Source organism: Primulina eburnea, chromosome 2 (genome assembly GCF_022965805.1).
Source record: "Primulina eburnea isolate SZY01 chromosome 2, ASM2296580v1, whole genome shotgun sequence".
Taxonomy (NCBI): domain Eukaryota; kingdom Viridiplantae; phylum Streptophyta; class Magnoliopsida; order Lamiales; family Gesneriaceae; genus Primulina; species Primulina eburnea.
In genome coordinates, this window is record NC_133102.1 from 4897815 (window position 1) to 4922778 (window position 24964).

General features: G+C 36.8%; 3 protein-coding genes across 3 annotated transcripts; 2 read left to right on the forward strand and 1 right to left on the reverse strand.

Annotated features, from left to right (window-relative positions):
• The first annotated feature begins 4551 nt into the window (after positions 1–4551).
• On the forward strand, positions 4552–6839 carry LOC140822217 (light-induced protein, chloroplastic-like). The gene is made up of 3 exons (XM_073182963.1): positions 4552–5063; positions 6043–6241; positions 6403–6839. The coding sequence occupies exons 1-3, from the start codon at positions 4624–4626 to the stop codon at positions 6715–6717; spliced, it is 954 nt and encodes a 317-aa protein (XP_073039064.1). The 5' UTR covers positions 4552–4623; the 3' UTR covers positions 6718–6839.
• A 495-nt stretch (positions 6840–7334) lies between these two features.
• On the forward strand, positions 7335–17624 carry LOC140822226 (uncharacterized). Its single transcript, XM_073182970.1, has 14 exons — positions 7335–7537; positions 12974–13113; positions 13207–13374; positions 13491–13618; positions 13727–13877; positions 14017–14270; positions 14603–14727; positions 15094–15137; positions 15373–15504; positions 15602–15679; positions 16630–16712; positions 16792–16914; positions 17167–17227; positions 17317–17624. The coding sequence occupies exons 1-14, from the start codon at positions 7423–7425 to the stop codon at positions 17476–17478; spliced, it is 1764 nt and encodes a 587-aa protein (XP_073039071.1). The 5' UTR covers positions 7335–7422; the 3' UTR covers positions 17479–17624.
• A 4061-nt stretch (positions 17625–21685) lies between these two features.
• On the reverse strand, positions 21686–24372 carry LOC140822235 (pentatricopeptide repeat-containing protein At4g04370). The gene has a single exon (XM_073182979.1). The coding sequence runs from the start codon at positions 24319–24321 to the stop codon at positions 22042–22044; it is 2280 nt and encodes a 759-aa protein (XP_073039080.1). The 5' UTR covers positions 24322–24372; the 3' UTR covers positions 21686–22041.
• Between the last annotated feature and the right edge of the window lie 592 nt (positions 24373–24964).

Below are 24964 nucleotides of genomic sequence, written 5' to 3' on the forward strand. Positions count from 1 at the left end.
ATTTGTTTCACGAATATAAATTCGTTAGATCGTTAAAATCTCTTCCCCTCGTTATGTCCAACAGGGACTTTCATGCCATTTTCAATTCGAAAACTAATCTCTAATATAATATTAATTATAATATAATTAACAAGTTATTTTGGGGATATATTAAGTCAACTAGATAAGAAGATTTGAACAATAGAATAGGTGGTCATGGCATGATGATCCCGACTAGTTAAATTTAAAGAATTGAATTCGACATCAGAGTATGTGATCTGTCCCTTATTCTGTAGTAATTATTAATTACTTTTTTAAACATAGATTTTTGTGAAGATGATTGATTTTTGTAATTTTTATAGAATTTTATAGAGTTATAAATAATCCCATGCACTCACGTCTATAAATTTTTTGCAAGATTTTTACTGAATTTTTTTTAAAAAATTCATGTAATTCTATGGATTTATACTCAGGCAAAAACTTGTATGAGACGATCTCACGGATCGTATTTGTGAGACGGATCTCTTATTTGGTTCATCCATGAAAAAATATTACTTTTTATGCTAAGAGTATTACTTTTTACTGTGAATATGAGTAGGGTTGACCCGTCTCACAGATTAAGATCCGTGAAACGGTCTCACATGAGACTCACTCTTAGGCCATCCACAATGGTGGATATTTGGGTAGCCATGGACTGGATGGTGAATATTTGGTAGCCATGTCACACTGCAGGTTTCTACTTTTTTTTTTTTAATATTTTTTAATTATATTAAATTAAGATAAAAATAATTAAATACATAGAAAATATGAATTGTGCAGATCTAGCTCCATCCCTCTTTTTCAAACTTTAGAATAAAATTTTGAACGTTGGGTTTTGAACGTTACCCAACGTTCAAATTTTATTCTATAAATACATACATTTGTAATAAATTAAAATGCATAGTTTTAAAAGCATAAAAAAATATTTCTCTCACAAAAAAAAATTCCTTACAAAATTTTTTTGGAATGGATAATAATTCCAATAATTTTTTTAGGGATTTTTTGAACTCTCCAAATATCGATGAAAGTTCAAGTGGAGAAAATTTTCGAGTTCGTCCGAGTGTACAACATCCCCCATTTCCATTTCTTACTCAACACCCACAGAATTTGCAACATTTTCCATATCCACCACCATATTTTTTGAACGCCCCTCTAGCTCCGTGGAATACATGTCCCCCAGAATATTGGCAGAGTAGCCAGTATTTGGTGCAAGCTCCATCCCATGGAATTAATCCTCTTCAATCACCGGGGCTTCAATCTACTGAATCGAGAAGGGCTAGTGTTGATGCAAGTGACATTGATAAAGGGCTAGAAGCACCTTATGAATTCCGAAATTCACAATTTCCTCCTTTCTCGTCCCAAATAGGACTTGAAGATATTAATATCAATCAGGCAAGCGAGACAGGTCAAGATTCAGATGGAGATCGTGGCAAGCGGACAGCGTGGACAGTAGCAGATGATAAGCTCCTTGCAGCAGCATACACAATGATGAGCGAAGACCCAAGCGTTGGTAATGCCCAGAAGAGTGAGTCTTTTTGGAAACGGGTTGTAGAATACTACAATACCAATCGAGACAAGAAATCTAAAAAAAGGACTGCGGAGAAAGCCAAAGCACACTGGGCTGCGGTGAAAAGGATCGTGAATAGATATAATGGAATTTACAATAAATGGTACACGGATCGGCCAAGTGGATGGAGTGACGAGGATTTGATGATGCGGGCTCATGAAGAATACAAGAATATCTTCAAATCTACTTTTCAATATGAACACGTATAGAGGATAGTTAAAGATAGTCCTATGTATGCGCCTCAATCCTCAGGACACCGGTCTGCAAAGAAGGCAAGGACATCTGAATCATCCGGTGCACATACTGACTCGTCTAATGCTACACCAAGTGTTGATACAGAGGTGAATGAAGCCCGATCTCGCCTATGGGACATAAGGCCGCAAAAAAGAAAGGCAAAGAAAGAGTGACCCATGTTGATCAAATTACCGAGGCTATGCAACAGTCAGTAACACAGATGGAGGAATATAATAACAACAAGAAAGTGGATCAACTCATTCAAGCTCATAAACTACTCGTAATGGACACTCGAGGTATGACAGATGAACAACTTCATAACCATCTAGCGATATGTGAGCAGCTCAAAAAAAGATTGAACATGTAATGTGGTTTGAAATTTCTATTTGATGTCATGTATTTTATTATGTGTGTGGTTGCATTTTATTTTTTTAAATCATGTATTTTAGTGTTTTTTTATTATGTGCGTGGTTTGCAATTTGTGTTTTTAAATCATGTATTTTAGTGTGTTTTTATTATGTTTGTGGTTTGCAATTTATGTTTTTAAAAAGATTGAACAAGTAATGTGATTTGAAATTTTTATTTTTAAATAATGTATTAATTTGTGAATGATCTATAGTATATATTATACATATACATACATACGTACACACATAGTTACCAACATATACATACGTACACACATATATAGTTACCAACTAGTCGTTATGAACTAGCCTTTACCAACTAGCCGTTATCCAACTAGCCGGTATATACATACATTATACATATACATATACATACATACGTACACACATATATAGTGACCAACTAGCCGTTACCAACTAGCCGGTATGAACTAGCCGTTACCAACTAGCCGTTACGAAAATGTATATAAGTAGGAAATGAATCATTCATTATTCTTCACAATACAGTGATGGAATACCAAATAGTAGATGGAATTAAATAAAGTGATGGAATGATTTTATTTAAATGAAAATAAATTATTAATTAAAGTGACAGTGGGACTCATAAATATTTGATTGGTGAGATATTTGATTGTGAAATGTGAGTTATTTGAGTAGTGAAATATTTGATTGATGATGTGGAGTACGGGACCCACAAATATTTGATAGAAATAACCTTGTTATTGTGGATGGCCTTATAATTAATCTACGACATGACATAATGATTGATGGATTGCTATGACGTTTATGGCTGGCTATGATGTTTCGGGAAATTTGGGTTCAGTCCCCAGCCGTCATTTTTTTTTATGTTCAGTCCCTAGGTACTTTTTTAGTACCACATTTCCACATGAAGTGTACCACATTTCCACATGAAGTATACCACATTTTGTATGACATAATACCACAATTTTGTGGGTAGGGAGTGAAGCCAAAGAATTTTTTTGATTGGGGATTTTTCAATAACTTCCCCATGATGTTTCCGGATTTGTACTCAAAAAAATTTATTAACTTTTTTAAAAAATTATTGATATTTTGGTTACTTCTAAATTTTTATTCAATTTTTAAAACTAGACGAAAATCTATTTTAAATATTACTAGATGATCCCATTCAAACTCGATTTTTATCAAGAATAATCCATTGCAAGTTATATGGCAAGCTTCGTTAACAAAAAAGATCTTGAATTAAGTCAACTATAAAATACTTGACGAATCTTCGAGACGTGGAGGTCTCACGTAAGACGGTTTTACGAATTTATATTCGTGAGATGAGTCGACTCGATCTATATTTAAAGTGAAAAATAATATTTTTGACATAAAAATAATATTTTTTTATGAGTCAGATAAACGAATCGTGACATCTTTTGTGATAGGTTTTCGTCCCAAACTAAAGACAAAATAAACTAGGGAATGCGCCACTTCAAACTTCAAAGCTGCGAGGTACAAATCTCATGATTCGCATAATCCATGGAGCAATTTCAGAAACAGACTTCGCGTGCGTTCCGAATAAATATTGGACGGATGTAAGGTGTATATTTGTTAAAATATATTTGCAATTAATTTAGTTAGTTTTTTAAATTAAATCCAGAATACTTATTTTACTTTCCTTATTATATTAAAAGTTGTTTACGATATTTCAAAAATCACAATTACATAGATAAATAATAAATCAAGAAAGAAGGAGACAATAATAGAACACAAAACTATGAGATCGTGAGTCTGTTTTGTGATATATATCTTCAACCTGACTCATCCATGAAAAATATTATTTTTATTTATGAATATATATCAAGTCATCTTGTTTCACGAATATAAATACGTGATATTATTTCACAACAGACTTATTCAAAACATAATTCTTGAATATATATATATATATATATATATATATATATATATATATATATATATAGTAAGTCTCATGTGAGACGGGTCAACCCTACTCATAGTCACAATAAAAAATAATATTCTTAGCATAAAAAAGTAATACTTTTTCATGGGTGACCCAAATAAGAGATCCGTCTCACAAATACGATCTGTGAGACCGTCTCACACAAGTTTTTGTCATATATATACACACACACAAAGTGCACAAGTGAAACACATATCACTATATATACACACACACACAAAGTGCACAAGTGAAACACATATCATTAATGTATAAAACCCAAAAGACCCATGCCTGAGAAAATATTGAGTAAGAACAGAAGGATAAATATGTCTTTTCGATATACAGAATCGTGCCAACCAATTAACAATGTATAAATATTAAAGTAGTCCACACGAAAATTCCATTCTCGATTTCGCACTGGTTTGTCTTCTCCTATTCGATTTCATTCTGAAATCACATCAAGAAACATGGCGTCGATTCCTTCAACCAACCATTTCCCGTGTAAAACACTGCAGAAATCCCACCAGAACTCGCAGTTTATCCTCATGACCGCTACCTTTCTTGCTAATCGCGTGAATTTGCCGTCGCTTTCGGTGAACAAGTCGACCAAGGTGAAGCAGGATTTAAGCTTACGGGCTGTGGTGAGCGATGATGAGTGGGGACCGGAAAGGGAACCGTTGGCGCCAGGAGTGGCGGTGTTGAAGGAGGCTTCTTCGAAGGAACCGGCTGAGATTGAGGTGTTGAAGAAACAATTGGTGGACTCTTTCTACGGAACGAACAGGGGACTGAGTGCGAGTAGTGAAACAAGGGCCGAGATTGTCGAGCTCATCACGCAGCTCGAGTCCAAAAATCCGACCCCCGCACCCACCGAAGCATTGAATAAGCTCAACGGGAAGTGGATCCTTGCGTAAGTTTTCGTTTCTTTATGAATAACTTGCTTGCAAAAGAAAATTTCACAGCCCTTTGGCTTTGTGTACTTGTTAGAGAGAGTGAATATATGTTCTTCTTGTGTGTCCTTTACATGAAATGGGCACCAAATTCTAGGTATTTTTTCATCTTTTGAGGGTTGGAATTTTGCCTGTCGATGATGTTTCTTGGCTTATTCTGGCTGATGAATACTATATTGATTTGTCAAGAAATTCAAGCAGTGGTAATCTTGGAAGGAGTGGCCTAACACTGCCAGTTGTTGGAAAATTTAATAAAATTTAGAGGTTGAATAAAAAATTATGAATTATGAACATGAGAGTGTATTTTGATTCTACATCTGGTTGTGACTCATTATTGTGGAATGGATTATGACTTTCCATATTTTTTAGTTACTTGAATACTTTTGGTTCTTCATATTCTTGAGTCAATGGGAAGATTGATTGAGTTAATTAATTTGTATGACTCTTGGTGTGTATTTTGAGGCTTATAAATAGTGTGTTCATTTATTCATTTCAAATACATGAAAATTTTATATCTTTTAAACACTCTCTTGCATTACATATTGTCATCTTTCTATTTGGCATCCGTTAAATTTCGGTGATAAAAGTAAAGGTACGTTTTCAGTTCGTCGTAGTAGTATCTCGTGCTAAGTCACTGTCTGTTGTATCCTGAGAAACAGACGTCCGCTGAAATCTCGAAGCACATACCAGAGAGAGCGAATCAGTTTTAAAAAAACTGTACACGCTATAACTTTGGTTTGGTTTTGCTTTTTTTTTTATACAATAGTCATACTCATACTTGTTTCGGTTATTGCTTTATCTCTACAAGTTCGTTTCTACGTTACTGTTTTTAGCAATTTATCTAACACCAGTTACCTTTCAATTCTGTAATTGGTAGAGAGTTGTTTTCCGAGGTTCAAGTATTGAGTAATTCTTCGATCTCTGTCTGGGAGACTGCAGGTACACCTCATACCGAGGCTTGTTTCCTTTGTTATCGACGGGTGTGCCGCTATCCTTGGCGAAGGTTGAAGAGATATCACAAACCATCGACTCGGTTAATTTCACGGTCCAGAATTCAGTTATCTTTTCCGGTCCATTGGCAACCACTTCAATCACCACCAACGCCAAGTTCGAAGTTCGAAGTCCTAAGCGTGTGCAGGTTCACGTCGTTCTTCTAAAGCTTGTCGTGAATTCTTGTTATGAAAATGTTGTAAATTGTTTCTTGGTGGAAAAGAATACATTTTAGGCTAACCCATTTGATCAATCCCTTTATGAAAGATTTCAGTACGTGTTCATCATTTTTCTATACGACTGTTGCAGATTAAGTTTGAAGAAGGCATTATTGGCACGCCACAGCTGACCGATTCAATCGAATTGCCCGAAAACGTGGAATTTTTGGGACAAAAGATCGATCTTTCGCCCTTCAGAGGATTGATTACATCTGTGCAGGACACTGCTTCCTCTGTTGCCAGGACGATTTCTAGCCGACCACCGCTCAAGTTTCCCATCCCACGTACCAATGGCGAGTCATGGCTGTTAACAACATATCTTGATTCCGAGCTTCGAATTTCAAGAGGAGATGGAGGTGATATATTCGTGCTCGTCAAGGAAGGCTCTCCTCTGTTGTCAACTTAAAACTTTCGACAGATTTCGCAATGTATTCGTATTTTGTACCTTGCAATGTACTTGTACGAATGAATGCATGTAATAACGATGAGTTTTAGAATGTAAACCAAGCTTGTGCCTGTGGGCTGTGAGTCTGATGTTTTGTTTGAATAGCAAAGGTAGGCGTTGCTTCTCCAGAAAATAATAATAGTATACCTACAGTTTTCTGTGTTGATTCTATGTTCCAAAAAGGATTGGTTACGATTTCGATATAAAATTATCGACAAAAATTTGTGTGAGACGGTCTCATGAGTCGTATTTTGTGAGACGAATTTCTTATTTGGGATATCCATGAAAAATTATTATTTTTTATACTAAGAATATTATTTTTTATCGTGAATATTAATAAAGATAACCTGTCTCACAAATAAAGATTCTTACGATCGACTCACAAGATATCTATTCAAAAACCCCACCCACAATCTCAGAAAAAGTGTCTTATTTTTTTTTATTAAAATAAAATAAATTTATTGTTCAAATTATTATAATTTCTGTGTTAATCTTGTGATTAGTTTGCGTTCATATAAACTAATTTGGTATTTTTTTAATCCTATTGTTTCTATTTCCAAAAATAACCCGTCTCTCTTATTGTACGCGTATTTATTTTTTATTATAAAATCGTGTGATTTTCTTAGGCGAGAGGCGCAGAGGGGGGTGTGATCACATTTGATCCCCATGAAGCGACTGGGGCTGGCGCTCCGTACTTGGCGCATGATCGCCTCCGTCGAAACCCTAAACCCTGCGCCTTCGCTCTCCCAGTCCCCTCGTTTCACGCCCCTTCTCTACAATGGTACGCCCACCCCTTTTTTCATCTATTTTATGTTAACCTACGCTAGTTTTCTTTTTACTCCTTCCAAGTACGCACTTAATTTTGGGGGTTTATCTGAGGATTGTGGATTATCGTTATTTTTTTCCAGCACTCTGTGTTCAACGGATTGAAAACTGTGACTATGCTAGTGTTGGTCCCACGTGTGGAATTTGAGATAATAAAAGCCGAAAATAAAGAATAAACTGAACACCGAGATTTACGTGGAAAACCTCTAAAAATTATTAGGGTAAAAACCACGGGCAAGATGAAAAGAATTTCCACTATAATATTTTGTGGTGTGCAACTCACTCGATGTGTTTTCAAAGAGAACACATACTCTCTTAATACAGGAGAACAAAACACCTCACAAATATTATAGAACTAAGCACTCAAATGCTTATAAGATGAGAGAAAACTCGAAGAAGGGATGATTTCAGAATGAATGGGGGAGCTCTATTTATAGAGCCTCCGACCGTGTGAAGACGCGTATAAAACGCGTCTTCCATCTTTCCACGAAACCTTTGAGCAGCCCACGTTTTTTTTTCTTTTGCTGCCACTTGTGCATTTAATGCACCTACCGACATTTCTCCCACTTGGAGATTTGATTGAGAATCAAACACATCTCCATACATCCTTTCAATCTTGCCATTACCTGCTGCTTACGTTTCTGCTAGGCCACTTGAGGATCTACACCACTCAAACTTATCAGTGTTCACTGGCTTGGTCAGAAAATCAGCTATGTTATCCTTCGTATGGATTTTCTGTATATCCACACTTCCTTCTTCTATTACTTCTCGTACAAAATGAAATTGTACTCCAATGTGTTTCGTCCTGGAATGAAAGGCTGGATTCCTTGCAATGTGCAAGGCACTTTGACTGTCACAAAACAAAGGAACATTCTCTTGTTTGTGCCCGATCTCCTCCAACAACCTTTTAATCCATATTGCCTCCTTGCAAGCTTGAGTAGCTGCCATGTATTCTGCCTCTGTTGTAGATAACGCCACAACTGTCTGCAGTTTTGAAACCCAGCTTACTGCTCCTCTTGCAAGTGTAAACACATAACCAGTAGTAGATTTCCTCTTATCAGGATCACCTGCATAATCTGAATCGACATAGCCCCTGAGTGTAAAATCCGATCCTCCATAACATAATGCAGCATTCGAGGTACCCTTAATGTATCGAAGGATCCTCTTAACAGTGCTCCAATGCTCTCGTCCAGGATTCGCCATATACCGACTAACTGCTCCCACTGCTTGAGCAATGTCCGGTCTTGTACAGATCATGACGAACATCAAACTTCCCACTGCTGATGCATATGGTACTCGAGACATCTCCATCCTCTCTGCTTCACTGCTAGGACACATCTCGGAGGATAACTTGAAGTTAACAGGAAGAGGGGTCGAGATTGGCTTACTATCTTGCATGTTGAAGCGTTGCAAGACTTTCTTCAAATAATTTTTTTGGGAAAGCCAAATCTTTCTGTTACTTCTGTCTCGGTGAACTTGCATCCCTAGAATCTTGTTTGCTGGTCCCAAGTCCTTCATATCAAATTCCCTAGCCAACTGTGCCTTCAATCCTTGGACATGATCTTTGTTGGGGCCTGCTACCAACATGTCGTCCTCATACAACAGCAAAATGATATAATTATCACCAGACCTCTTGAAATACGTACAAGGGTCTGCAATCAATCTGTTGTATCCAAGGCTCATGATATAGGAATCAAATCTCTTGTACCAACACCTCGGCGCCTGTTTGAGACCGTACAGAGATTTCTTTAACCTGCAAACCAAGTTCTCTTTGCCTTTTTCTGCAAAACCTTCTGGCTGGAGCATATAAATTTCTTCTTCAAGATCTCCATGAAGAAATGCCGTTTTCACATCTAGCTGTTCTAGATGTAGGTCAAACACCGCACACAATGCCAGCACCACTCTGACTGTTGTAAGCCGAACCACAGGAGAAAATATCTCATTGAAGTCAATGCCTTCTTTCTGAGCATACCCTTTTACCACCAATCTAGCACGATACCGCTCCACTTGGTTATTGCCATCACGCTTGATCTTATAGACCCATCTGTTTCCAATAGCTTTCCTCCCTCGTGGTAGTGTAACAAGATCCCAAGTTTTATTCATGTCTAATGCCTCCAACTCTTCTTGCATTGCTATCATCCAAAGGGATATATCCGAGCTTTGAGTAGCCTCGTGGAAACTCGATGGCTCACCATCCTCTGATAATAGACAATATGCAATGTTGCTTTCAGTGACATAATCTGAAAGCCAACATGGTGGTCTTCTGTCTCGAGTTGACTGCCTCTCATTGGAAACTTCAGACTCAACATGTTCTTGTTCTTCGTGCTCTGGTACTGCTTCACAAGAAACTTGACCTTCGTCTGTCTTATTCTCCACCTGAAATATAGTAGTTTCTGAATTCAGTGTGCCTTTGTCTCCCTTTACTTTATCTTCCTCGAAGATAACATCCCTGCTGATGACAAGCTTGTGAACAGTAGGATCCCACAAGCGAAACCCCTTTACTCCATCAGCATAACCCAAGAAGATACATTTTCTGGATTTTGAATCCAACTTTGATCTTTCTTGCTCATTGTACAGAACGTACACCGGACTTCCAAATGTATGCAAATGAGAATAATCTGTCAGCTTCTCGGTCCACATCTCCATCGGAGTCTTCAGATCAATCGCCACTGAAGGAGAACGATTGATAATATAACAAGCGGTTTTAACTGCTTCCGCCCAAAATGACTTTTCTAGACCTGCAGTCCTCAACATAGCTCTTGTTCTGTCCAACAAGGTCATGTTCATCCGCTCCGCCACTCCATTCTGTTGAGGTGTGTAAGCCGCCGCGAACTGTCTCTTGATGCCCTCATGTTGACAAAATGCATCAAACTCGTCACTGGTATATTCTCCTCCATTGTCAGTCCTCAGACACTTGATTTTCTTTTCTGAATCAAGTTCAACCCGCGCTTTGAAATCTTTGAAAATCTGGAAAACATCTGATTTCTTCTTGATTGGATACACCCAACATCTCCTAGAGAAATCGTCAATAAACGAGACAAAGTATCCCGCTCCTCCTAGGGATACAACCGGTATTTGCCAAACATCCGAATGAATCAGCTCCAATATGCTTTTGCTCCTGGCAGTAGAAGTGCCAAATTTTAATCTGTGTTGTTTACTGGTAACACAGTGCTCACAAAAGGGTAGTGACACTTTTGTAAGTCCCGGCAGCAGCTTCCGTTCTGAGAGAATTTTCAATCCTCGTTCTGACATATGCCCGAGCTTTCTATGCCATAACACTGTTAATTCTTCTCCTGAACCAATTGATGCAACAGCTAGTTCTGCCTCTTTGTGTGTTTCTCCCAAAAGAACATACAGATTTGCAGCAACTTTTTCCGCCTTCATAACCACAAGCGCGCCTTTCACTATTTTCATGATCCCGTTCTCGATCCGAGTTTTGCACCCGATGTCATCCAATTGCCCCAAGGACAAAAGATTTTTCGTCAGTCCTTTCACATGTCGTACATCCTGTATGGTGCGAATGGTGCCATCAAACATTTTAATTTTGATAGTACCGACCCCAGCGATTTCCAAGGCATGATCATTTCCCATGAATACAGATCCTCCTGAGATTGGTTCATAATGATCAAACCATTCTCTCCGAGACGTCATATGCCACGTCGCTCCTGAATCCATTATCCATGTGTCACAAAATTTGTGCCTGCCTTCCGCAACTGTTGCTGCTTCGCTGAATAATATTTCACCACTGCCTGAAGTACTGGCCACATTTCCTTGAGAACTTTTATCGATACTCGTACACTCTCTCTTGAAGTGCCCTTTACCGCCACATTTAAAGCAGTAAATATTTTTCTTCTTACTTCTTGACTTTGATCTACCTCGTCTTTGGCTCCCACTGGAGTCACGGTCCATAAATCTTCCTCTTATCATCGGTAACGCCTCTGCCTGCTTCGAGGATACCAACTTATCTTCCTTATTCTTGCGCCGGTTTTCTTCTCCGAGAACCGCAGTTAAGACATCGTCGAATCTTAGAAAGCCCATCAGAATATTGTTGGTAATGTTGATGATAAGTTGATCGTATGAATCTGGTAGACTTTGAAGTAGAAGCTCCGCACGTTCATTTTCCCCTATTTTATGCCCCATGGAAGTGAGTTGGGCAAATAGAGTATTTAGTGTGTTGATATGGTCGGTCATCGATGAAGATTCCGCCATCCGAAGAGTATAAAGCCTTCTCTTTAGGAAAATCATGTTGTGTAGCGACTTGACCTCGTACATCTTTGTCAGAGTATCCCAGATAACTTTGGCTGTTTTTATCTCAGAGATACTTGACAAAACTTCGTCAGCTATAGCCAAGTGTAAATTGGCAACAGCATTATCATTCATCTCATTCCACTTTCCATCATCTGCAATCTCCACCGGTCTATCTCCAATAGCCGCCAAGCAATTCTCCTTTCTTAAAACTGCTTGTATCTTTATTTTCCACAACATAAAATTGCTTCCGTTGAACTTTGCTATCTCGTAGCTTCCCGTCATTATGTCTACAACAATTTTAGTAGACCGGACAAAATAATCCCGCCTTAAATAAAAAATCTCAAAAAATCTTTTCTGATGTGGAAGATCAGTCTAGGCTGCAACCACAGAGCATACTCAGAATCTTAAGAAATTTTAAACCAAGGCTCTGATACCACTTGTTGGTCCCACGTGCGGAATTTGAGATAATAAAAGCCGAAAATAAAGAATAAACTGGACACCGAGATTTACGTGGAAAACCCCTAAAAATTATTAGGGTAAAAACCACGGGCAAGATGAAAAGAATTTCCACTATAATATTTTGTTGTGTGCAACTCACTCACTGTGTTTCCAAAGAGAACACATACTCTCTTAATACAGGAGAACAAAACACCTCACAAATATTATAGAACTAAGCACTCAAATGCTTATAAGATGAGAGAAAACTCGAAGAAGGGATGATTTCAGAATGAATGGGGGAGCTCTATTTATAGAGCCCCCTGACCGTGTGAAGACGTCTTCCATCTTTCCACGAAACCTTTGAGCAGCCCACGTTTTTTTTTCTTTTGCTGCCACTTGTGCATTTAATGCACCTACCGACAGCTAGTAAATTTTACTGTTTATTTTTTCCGGGTTTTGGAAATTCTTGTGTATTTGACATGTTGCGAATTCTACTACCTGCTCGTTATTGTTTTACTGGATACAGGGGCAATGGAAAATATTTGTTAAAATTCCGGTAGCCTCATTTCTTGATATTTGGAACATTAAGTGAATTAATGCAACTTTTGGGTTTTGTTAACCAATTATCGTGCTTGTTCTTTTTGTGTCTATCCTGTTATATTTTTCTCCGCCTTTCTGTGCTTAGACTTTTTATGTCGTATGATAGGTGCCTATGATGAGTATAAGCAGGCAAACGGATCAGAAGGTTCAAGACCAAAAATGATTCGCGAGCTGGTTTTGCACACAATTTTAGCTGGCTTTTTTGGATTTAAGTTTCTAGAAACAACCTACGCAGACAGCGATGAGGTTGGAATATTGAGCATTTCTTCTACATTTCTTTGTTTTTTTCTCCTTTATTGATTATATTTGTTATGAAATATGAACTTGTTTGATTTGCAGGGAGCTTCTACTGCTCCTCCCCCACCTGAATCTCCTCCTATGTCAAGCCATAATCACCTGGAGGAAATTGCCAAGAGAGAAAAACTTCGTCTGGTGGAACTGCTCAAGAGCAAGGGAGGCCAATATGGTTCTTATCCTCGTTTTACTGTTGCTGTTAAGGGAGAAAAGGTTAGTAGGCTGTTCTCTGCATATATATGTTGCCTGCAAAAAACCAAATTATACTTTTACGGACTAGCTATTTAACATTTTAAGGTTGGAAGGGCCTAATAGATGAATTTTGTCAGGTGACTTTCAAGTTCCAAGTTCCTCCTTCCTGTGAGATTCCACTTCTAATCTCAATTCTTGTTACTCGTCTTGGAGTCAAGGCCAACGGTGGTGTTGGATCAGATATGATATTGCAAGCTTGGGACAGGTTTTGATGTGTTAACTTTTCAGCTATCATAATTGCTAATAATTTTGATTTCTGTTTGCAGTGATGCAGTCTCTTTGCATGCTAATAGTTATGACCAATTTTTGACAGCGGTGTTGCTTGGCAATTAACTCTCAGTCGCCCGAACTATAAAAAGGGAACTGTTGGTGACGAAGTTCAGGCTAATGATACAAATGCAAGCGATAATGATGGAGAGCTACGCATTCTTATTTTTCGTCCACACGCGAGCTCCGACAAAGCTGTCAGTTTTAAGTAGTCAGATAGCTATTACAAGATTTGTGTAGCAGTTTAACTTCGATTTTGGTTTGCTAGCCAAATAGTTTTTTGTGTGTGCATCAGTTGATGCTAAGTTTATATGTTTGGTAACTTCCCTTGTGCAGGAATTTGAGTTCTTGAAGCAGGGAAGTTTTACACTTGAGGAACTTGATGCTTTGGCATCTGCTTTGCAGTTAGCAGGACAACAAAAAAGCTTGGAAGTAAGGCCGAGGGGAAATGTTGTTCCGACATTTGACAAAACAATCTCTAGTCTTGAAGCCATGGGGGTCAAAATATATGGACTTTCACAGCCAAATATAGAGCACACCAATGTTGATATATCATGGGACAATATTGCCGGCTATGATAATCAAAAGCGGTATAAAAAGTGACCCTAGTTTTAGTACGTGAATCTTTGGTGCTTGAATGGATTCTATATATGTAACTCTATATGGAGATGTATAGATGCATGAAAAGGCAATGTTAATTTCATTTATGTTGTAATTCTTTGCTTGAAGTTTTAAGTACAAAATTTACCTCTGCTGAGCTAGCAATGCGAGAACGTATATTAGCTGGCATGTTTTAATTCAATTTGTTTCCTTCTGACTTCACACTTGATCTTCTTTGTTGACTTCAAATATTATGAATATGAGATGAAATGATGTGGTTTTTATATCTCTCCTACATTACCATTTACTTTTGATGTTGAAGGGAGATAGAAGATACAATCTTACTGGCTCTCAAGAGGCCAGAAGTGTACGATGATATTGCTCGAGGCACTCGCTGTAAGTTTGAGACCAACAGACCTCGTGCAGTTCTTTTTGAAGGCCCGCCAGGTTTTTTATCTTGATATCTTAATTGGATACAGTTTAGATATTTTCTTGCCCTAAAATGTCATTGGTATCGTGCATACTTTTGCATAATCGATGTCGTAGTGGTTGAAGGTTTACCAGTGCCTTGGGTCCTAGGTGTAAAGGGCCAGAGGAGTAGTACATTGAGTTGAAGGCTGTGTTCACTGATGTATAATATCATTATAAACTCTAGATATATGAAAAAGAAATGTCATATAGCATCAAATATCTTACTTCAATGTGTTTTCCAGAAGCTAAAAGGTTCGAAATGCTGGGAAGGCATGCGTCTTACTTGAAAAATCTACAGTGGATGTAAGTTAGAAGTTGCTTACCTATTGCTTTTGGTTTCAGGTACAGGGAAAACATCTTGTGCTCGTGTAATTGCTAATCAAGCAGTACGACATTTTATTCATTTTAAAGCTTATGCCGAATTCTTTTACGTGTATTCTTTTCGCACGACTGTGTGTATTTGCTTTCGATTATATCACGTCTCTGTGTTTGATGGATTGAGTGATTTATACCTGATATTTGTGATTTTCTAAGTTAATTTTCCCTACTATCTGAAAATGATGCAGTCTTGGATTAAGTTTTTTTTAATCTTAATGATGAGTATGCTCTGTCCCTTGCAAGGGTGTCCCATTGTTATACGTTCCACTGGAGGTTATAATGTCCAAGTATTACGGCGAAAGCGAACGCTTAATGGGAAAAGTATTTTCACTTGCTAAGGAAATCCCAAACGGTGCCATCATTTTTCTAGATGAAGTAAGTTATACGATAAAAAGATTGTGGAGTTGACCTTTTATTTCTCTGGCTGTGATTTGCCATCATTATTTTATTTTTGTCGTTGGCTAAATTGCAGGTTGACTCTGTGGCTACTGCCCGTGATAGTGAAACACACGAAGCCACACGTAGACTTTTATCTGTATTGCTGCGGCAGGTAGTTACAAGTTGGAACTATGGTATTTGTCAAAAAAGTATGTTTGGAACTGCAATGCTTAACTGTCACGATTTCATGCGCTGGTTGAATTATTTCACATAAATCCTTATGGGGCTGTTAGAATACTGGTTAATGGGCACAGATGAAGAAATACATCAGAAATAATGATCGATCAAACACAACAATAGTCCTATAATATATTCGCGGAGATATTCTCTGTACAAGCAATGAAGTTACTCCCCCTAGCCACTGCTAATATTCACCAAACAAGACGGATAAAATAACTGAATGACCTCCTAATCTCACTCCTCCCTCTCATTTTATTTTTCACTCCCCCATTTCTAGATTCTTCTAAGACTCAAATAAGCCCCAACATTTTAGAGCCCATAATAATATTAAGTCTGTAACAGGGGCGCTGTTTCTTACTGTTAATTGCTGCACCAAAATCATCTCATTAGCACGCGATTGAATAAATTTTATTTTAGTTTCTATGTATTTGGATGCCTAGTATCGGATGAGCCAAATTTTCTTCTCCATTTGGAATTATTTCCCGATCAACAATCACACAAACTTCATCACTCGTGTACAAGGTGGATAACTAAAAATCTATATACAATCAAATACAATTGGCATGAACTTCCAGGCTTGCTTCGAAACTGCAAAGTAATATTATAGCTACACGCAAATGGTGATGTATAAACTTAGATTCTACGTGTACTATCTACTATCTCCCTGTACAGAACTGTGGGCTTGTGGCCCATGTCAATTGATTTGGCGTGGTCCGAGGCCACACAGATCTTATAAGAGGCCATACAGATCTTATTACTCAACCCTGTCTCTGGTATTGTTGAAATGGAAAAGAAACATAGAACAAAAGCTCAACATATTTCTCATACATTTTCATGTAATTCAAATTATCCATTTTGGCATAATTACACAAATTTTTGTAGATTGATGGATTTGAGCAGGACAAGGAAGTCGTTGTTGTTGCTGCAACTAATAGAAAGCAAGACCTTGATCCTGCTTTGTTGAGGTGATGAAATATTTCATGCTCTTTTGTCTTCTGATATCAGACACTTTAATCGTTACATGGTTCTGTTTGTCTCTTGCAGTCGATTTGATTCAATGATTGCTTTTGGCTTACCTGATCACCAGACTCGTCAAGAAATAGCATCTCAGTACGCAAAGCACCTGACAAAATCTGATTTAGCTGAACTGGCTTCAGCTACTGCTGAGTGAGTCAAATTGATTCCCTAAACTCCAGAGTGTTCAGATTGAAAATTTTGGAGTGGAGAATGTTCGATCAATAGAAACAAATTCCTAAAACCTGTTTGGAAGGTTTTGATCTGTTTTACTGATGTCAAACTGTGACAAATGTTTGGGATAGCAATTACCAGCACCACAGATTTGAAATCCTCCTAATGTTGAACTCATTCATATGTCCAAAATATATAAGTTGTTAAACTAATCCCTATTAACAAATGCAGAATGTCCGGCCGGGATATAAGGGACGTGTGCCAACAAGCAGAGAGGCATTGGGCGTCGAAGGTACTGTGAAATCCCTGAGTTTTTTTTCAGTCTTTGTTTTCTGCTCCTTGAATCAAACACTAATCCATCAAAAATCTAAAATCAAATAGATTATTCGAGCTCAAAAAGATGAACACGACGGTTCCCTTCCTCCACTCGAAGAATACATCGAAAGTGCGCTGAAACGGCAAGCTGCTATATCTGGTGCTGCTGCTCAGAGTCGAAAACAACATTCCCCTCTTTCAAAGAAGCCCCAGTTTGATTTTCTATGAAGTCTTTACTCAACAACAGACTCGAAATCGTTGATATATATATGTATATATTTAACCACCCGTAGAATTTATTAAAAGATTTTGAAAATTTATACGAGTAGTTTATATAAAATGATACAAGTAATATAGCATGTTGGTTTTTTTTTTACGTAGCACATAGATATGGTTAAGTTCGGATTTTGTGGAAGGTAAAGCAATTTGTCTGGATGCCTGTATGTTAATCTTATTGTAATCCATTCGAAATGGTACAAAATTGCCGATATGGTATTTAAAATCCGCTTTGCATTTCTTTAAATCTTACATTTGAAAACATACAAATCTCGCTGAGAACATTCAAGCGAAGTTTTAAATACATTTTTAGGGTTGAATCGAACAATTAAATTAGTTTATGATTTAAATCTTATTATAGCGAATGACATTTCGACTTGGCCGTAATTCCAAATATTTGCCAAAAATCTATTAACAATGCCTAACAAAGTATCAAGCTTGAATTTTGTGAATAGAAAATATGGGTGTTTGGGTAGCTCCTTCATCATGCAGCACCACAATGTAAAATTTATTTCTAATTTATTTGTAATATCATCCATTAATAGAAAGAGTAAATGTTTGTGAACCTCAGATGCTTCGAGTTGTCCCACTCGAAATCGCAGTCGGACGAGTAAGGTTACTGTCGGATCAGGTTGGTGTACAAAACGACCACCTGAATCGTCGGGTTGGTTTTATGAATAAACAACTGAATAAATGAAATCGCGTTTTACTAATGTCACCTTATTTATACATTTAGAATCACTAGCATGATGTACGTGCGTTGCACGTAATTTCAATTATATTATAAAAATTAAAAAAATATGATTTTATAAAAAAAAATAGAATCATTTTGTTATTTATCTGAGCTTAATTTCTTATCATATTAGACGATTTATAAAAATTTATATAAGTTACTTTCAAAATTGTTTCCCATATTAAAATTCAAGCAGTTGATTTTATGTTATATAATAAATTGTAATGAACATAATATATAAAATAAAATGAACTGAAACAAATTTTTTTAAAAAAAATTTTATATTCAAACACAACGTAAAAATTAAATAACCTAAAAATCAACCAAATTATGTATTTTACCAATGTATAAATCATAATCTACAAAAGCGAAGCGTACTAAAGACAAATAATTATCAATTTAAAATCAATATGACTAACTCTTAAAAACAATATTAATAAAAATGAAATAGTAATATTGATAGTAAAATAACTCATAATATTTAATTTAACCTCCTAAATTTTTTTTTTATTTTGTATTTTTACAATTCTATATATCATGGATCCTAAATTCTAATATCGATCTTTCGTAAACTAACATTGATGACTGTTAATTTCTTGTTAAATAAGTTTTAAAATAATAAATAAATCAATATATGTAAAAAAAACGGACATTCAGATAAGATTATATGGTAAATATCAAATAAACTCATATAATAATTATTAAATATAGATTTGAAACTATATGATTTTAACCATTAAAATTTGAAATATAACAAAAGAAACATGTAGAGAGAATTAAAAGGATAAAACATATAAATGTAGTATAAAGATGAGTTATTTGGTAAAATTAATATAGGAGTTACATTCTAATCTTGAAGTCATGTGTATAGAAGGTTAATTTTGTCATTGCACAATTGGAAAACAATGTCTTTCATCCACACTTTTATAGGTATATATATAGATAAAACATGAAATATTTTGAGAATCGCCCCATTTTTCTTTACGCTTGGCTTCAAATGATAAAAGCCCGAATGCCTGGAAAATGGAAAAGTTCACATGTCCAACTCAACAAGACAACCATATAAAAAAATATAGTGTACATATTATATAGTAAATCTCCACCGGAAAGCTCATCAGTTGTCTCAAATTCATCTTTTAATACAATAAGGATATGTTTGGTGTGTAGGATATAATAATTACTTGGATTGACGACAAAACTCAAGGAAATGATATATAATGTGTTGTGATAAAATATGTTTTGTTTGGTAAGATTTTAATGAGTATGATAAATTTTACATTTTTTGTTGTTGAGACAAAAATACCTTAAACTAGTATTGATGACAATTTGGTATATAAAAATGATATTTGTAGCATAATTTTTCTAGGTAATTACCAACATCTAAGTGTCACAAATTAAGGAAAAAGACAAAAAGAAAAAAAAATCTTCTTGATAATTGAGATAGCAATAGATGAAAGATCCCATTAATATAAGCAACTATATGTTAATTCAACGATCTCAAATCTCAATATATTCGAAGTTCTAAGTTCTATATGTTATTATTGTAGATGATATTTCTTCTAGTGCTTCTTTGTTGTTCTTTCTTACTAAATTACTATTTCTGCCGCACATTTTATCAAGTCTTAGTATCACGGTTATCACTAGTTATTCACCAAGTGTTTTTGCAGTCTATATTATTATTGTAAAGATGAATATTTCTTCTAGTTCTTCTTTTGTTGGTTTTTCTTACTAAATTACTCTTTGTGTGTGCCAGACATTTTATCAAGTCTTTAATCCAGGGTTTTTACCTGGGATTGTTCTGAAGATTTTCCTCATTGTGCTGCCATCCATATTGATGATAATATCCAAATTTGAAGGATTTCTGTCCATTTCATCCCTGGAGAGGAGATCAGCATTGAGACATTATATCTTCAACTTTGTGATCGTTTTCCTTGTGAGCGTGACAGCAGGAACAGCTTTTCAACAACTTAATAGCTTTCTTCATCAGTCTGCCAACGAGTAAATTATTTAAACATTCATGCCATAATGGTTTTGTGAATACTCGACTCGATCATGTATGTGATTTGTGGTTCTTCTCGCAGAATTCCTAAAACAATTGGTGTTGCAATTCCTATGAAAGTAACTTTCTTCATCACTTATATAATGATAGATGGATGGGCTGGTGTAGCGGGAGATATCTTGAGACTGAAACCTCTGATATTCTTTCATCTGAGGAACTTTGTTTGAGTAAAAACTGAAAAGGTTAGAGAGGAGGCAATGGATCCAAGGAGCGTTGGCTTTAATACTGGTGAACCACAGATACAATTATATTTTCTTCTAGGCCTTGTTTATGCTGTTGTGACACCAGTTCTGCTTCCATTTATATTGGTTTTCTTTGTGCTGGCTTATGTCGTATTCTGCCATCAGGTAGAATTGAATCTCTCTCTCTCTTCTGTAACTGCTTAAAACTTATTTGATCGGTCGCAAAAATGAACCGCCTTGCACAGGAGGAGGAGCACTCTAAGGCAATAATTCCAATATCAAGTCTCTCCTCCCTAATATATTAAGCATTTAGACCAGGTCGTTCCATGGTCATTTTTCTTAGATGCAAGTGTTCTAGTGCCTACAAAACGCCAGTCTCGAAGAAATACACCAGCACCAAGCAAAACAAGCAGTACTTCCTCGTTGGATTGTCCCTGATAACTCACATTCTATCTTATATTTGTACATGGTACTAACTAGCGTGGTGGCTTAGAAAGTGATTCTGTGAATTAGAAGAGGAAGTGGGAGAAAACGCAATTTTGGTATAAGATGCTAGGCTAAGAATTGCTTGTGGTTTTTCCAACATTTGACTCAGAACAGTCATTTTGGAAGATGATGTATATTGATTGCTTCATTAGGCATGGCACATCCATCAAAACTGAAGTTGATGGATATGCACTGAAAAACTTAAATTCCACATGATGTAGATTTACGTCTTTCTTGATTAAGAAATGGCTGTGGTCCTGATATAAACACACACACACACACACACAAATAGAAGAAAAAGAAACGGTTGTGGTCCGACGACTTTGATTTGAACTTCACACATTTGCGTCTTTATCTTCAAAAAAATGAGGTCTGTTTTGCAAATCGAAATATTCTATTTTCTTTACTATTAATTCAAGTTAGAAAGGTTGGTCAGGTGAGTTAACCCAAATTGTCGAATATTTTATCCCAAGGAATATCATAATTTGGGAAGGAAACTGATCGATTAGCAAGATTTTTGCCGTGTAGTGACCGAATTCTAGGGGCAAGAATCAACCGAACTTTGGGGCAGATCACGCAGAATGTTTGCAGCCCCTAATAGCTGAAATTAAGGGTGATTTGAGCTTTGAAAAAATCTGCATATTCGTCCTCTCACCCTATAAATACATGTTCTATGCTGAAAGGAAACACACCATAATTCACAAGCAAATTCCTCAAATTTCAAGTCCTTAGGCTGTAGATTTTCGTTTTATGTAATAGACTCGTTTTTTGGTCATTTGATGTACCACGAGGGTTATTGTTACAACATTAAATTGCTCAACAAAGTGATGACGAGTCAAGGCCTCGGGGCATGACATGGTATACCAAAATTGTTACAAGTTGATACGGTGTTCGGCTGAAATTTACAGCACCAAGCCGAAAAGCCAACTGAAGTGACTAGATTGGGGGCTGTTTATTGAAGTTTTCAATAATTTTCCATTCACCAAGCAACCCGGCTCATGTTTCAATGGATTCACTTTCACATCTCATAAAGTCATCCATTGATAAACTAATTCTCATTTTCCAAGCACATCGGGGTCAAAGAGAAGCACATCTTCACATTCTGAACTTAACACTATTTCTGTCATATCATTACTCAATTTCCTCAATAAGGAAACTATATTTGCATATTGAGGATGTGAACTATGGTGGTTGAAAAAGGGGGTGATCGAGCCTTGCATTCCAATTGAACTCCAACCCGGAACTTTCCTCAGGCCAAGAGATCTCATTTGAACCCAAGATTCTCCAACGCCATCCCATTTAGCCGTTGAAGCAAAGCTATGAGCTAGTTGCACGTATTTACCAGCATCTACAGGCTTCAATTCAGAAATTTCTTTGGCGATGATAGCCCCAAGCTCTATTTCACCATTTCTTCGACATGAATCGAGCATTATGCCCAGAACATCACTAACTGGTTCTGAGAACATCTTCATGTAGAAGTTATATGAATCTTGAATCCTACCAGCTCGGCAAAGGAGATCAACTATGCATGCACAGTGTTCAAGCTTTGGTTTAACATTATGCTTTTTCATGGACTCAAACAAGCTCATTCCATGGTCTACAAGTCCATTATGACTGCAAGCGTATAAGACAGATAAAAAAATAACATCATTTGGTGCGAGCTTGTTCTTCAGAAATTTGGAGTACATCTCCAAAGCAGTCTCCCCTTTGCCATGAGTACCATATCCTGCGATAATAGTGCTCCATGAAATTGTATCGTGCTGTGGCATACTTTCAAAGCACTTTCTAGCATAATCTAACTCACCGCATTTAGCATACATATCAACCAAGGCTGTACCTATCCTGATACACGGTCCAAGAGAACTTCTAAAGACAAAGTTGTGAATCCACTTTCCTTGATGGCATGCTCCCAAGGAAGCACATGACTGAAGAAGGGAGATTATTGTGACAGAATCAGGCTCTTCGTTAACTAGCCTCATCTCATTGAATAAATGCAAGGCTGTAGTTAAATATCCACTCTGCGCATAACCAGCAACAATTGCATTCCAAGAAACTTTATCTCTTTCTTCCATCAAGCAAAAAACAGCTAAACTCTGCTCCAAATGGCCACATTTTGCATACATACTAACAAGAGAATTTTGGGTTGGAATATCTACTGCCATTCGCTGCCTAAGTATGTAGCAGTGAATTGAAGTTCCAAGTTTGACAGAACCCAACTGCCCACAGGATGCAAGAACGCAAGCCATAGTTGCAGTAGATGGAATAATTTTAAAAACCAACATTTGCCGAAATACTTGCAATGCCTTATCCGCAGAATCATTCTGTACAAGTCCAGAGATCATTGCGGTCCAAGATATCACATCTTTATCACCTGCAATCTTAAATATTTGTGTCGCTTCATCCAACTGTCCACATCTTGAATACATAACAACAAGAGATGTTTGTAAATGTTTATTCATTCCAAAACCGGAAGTCAAAATCTGTCCATGTATAATTTTTCCCACTTCAACACTACCATCATTGACAGCCGCAGACACCAAAGCACCAAAAGTGTGCTCATCAGGCTCTGCATTTTCGTATCTCATTCTGTTAAAAAGCTTTGAAACTCCACTGAGATTTCCAACCATAGAATAGGCATTGATCAAGCTATTCCAAGAAACAGTATCCTTATCCTCCAACAATTCAAACAGCTCCTCTGCCTCTTCTACTCTTCTACACTTAGCGTACACGCTCAACATGCAATTCATCAGTGCAATATCCAATGTGTAACACCTTTTTATAATGCAAGAATGCAAAACATCCAAGTGCACACTCACTGTCACACCAGAGAGCATGGTCAAAATAGTAATCGAACTAGGTTGAACCCCTTCATACTGCATAGAATTATACAAAAAGAATGCATTTTCCATATCTCCAGCACGAGAATAGCACCCAATAATCGCCGTCCAGGGGACTATATTTCTCTGAGGCATCATATCAAACACCCTTCGGGCATATTGAGAGTTCTTGAGCTTTGCATAGAAATTTATCAGCGAAGAGGAAATGTAGGGGTCTGAGGAATACCCACTAACAATAAGATGTTGGTGGAGCGAGAGGCCGAGGTTGAAGAGGTTAAGGGACGTGCAAGACTTGAGAAGGGAAGGGTATGTGAAGGCATCCGGAGCCGCGGCGGTGGAGTTGAGCATGGATGCGAATATGAGGAGGGCTTGGCGGTGGAATCCTTCCACGGAGAGGCGATTGATTATGGAATTGAACCATTTCGTGGCGCTGGTCACAGTGGCGGCTACTGGTGGCGACTTCGGAGAGTGCAAGAGTTGGGGCTTGAAAGCGTTCATGGATCATGGGAACCCCTCCCCCCCATCAAATATGGCAGCTTCTGCATGAAAATATGCCCTTTCTTCTCACTTTTTAGTTTTTACATTCTAAAAATTTAATTTAATTTATTAAAAAAATAAATAAAAGCTTTAATTTGCCTAAAATATCTTAATAAATAATAAAAGTCTATTAATTTTTTAAATAAAAAAATAGGGAAACAAACTTCAAAATTAATAATAAAATAAAGAGTGAGTCTTATGTGAGACCGTATCACGGATCTTAATCTGTGAGACAGATCAACCTTACCAATATTTACAATAAAAAGTAATACTCTTAGTATAAAAAGTCATAATTTTTTCGTGGATGACCCAAATAAGATATCCGTCTCACAAATATAACCCATGAGATCGTGTAACACGAATTTTTGCCTAAAATAAATTATATGGTAAACCAGTAGCTAGTGTAATATGAATTGTTTGTACAATCGAAGAGCTTAATTAAAGTTAATGCCAAAAATTGGCAGTTCTCTTTCCAAAAAATATATTTTTTCCAAAAAAAAATAAATTGTCTATATCTTAGAGTTCATATGAACTTATACAAATGTTCTAGATTTTGAACCAAAACTCATATTGGATAACAATTATCATAAATTTCATCTTTTCT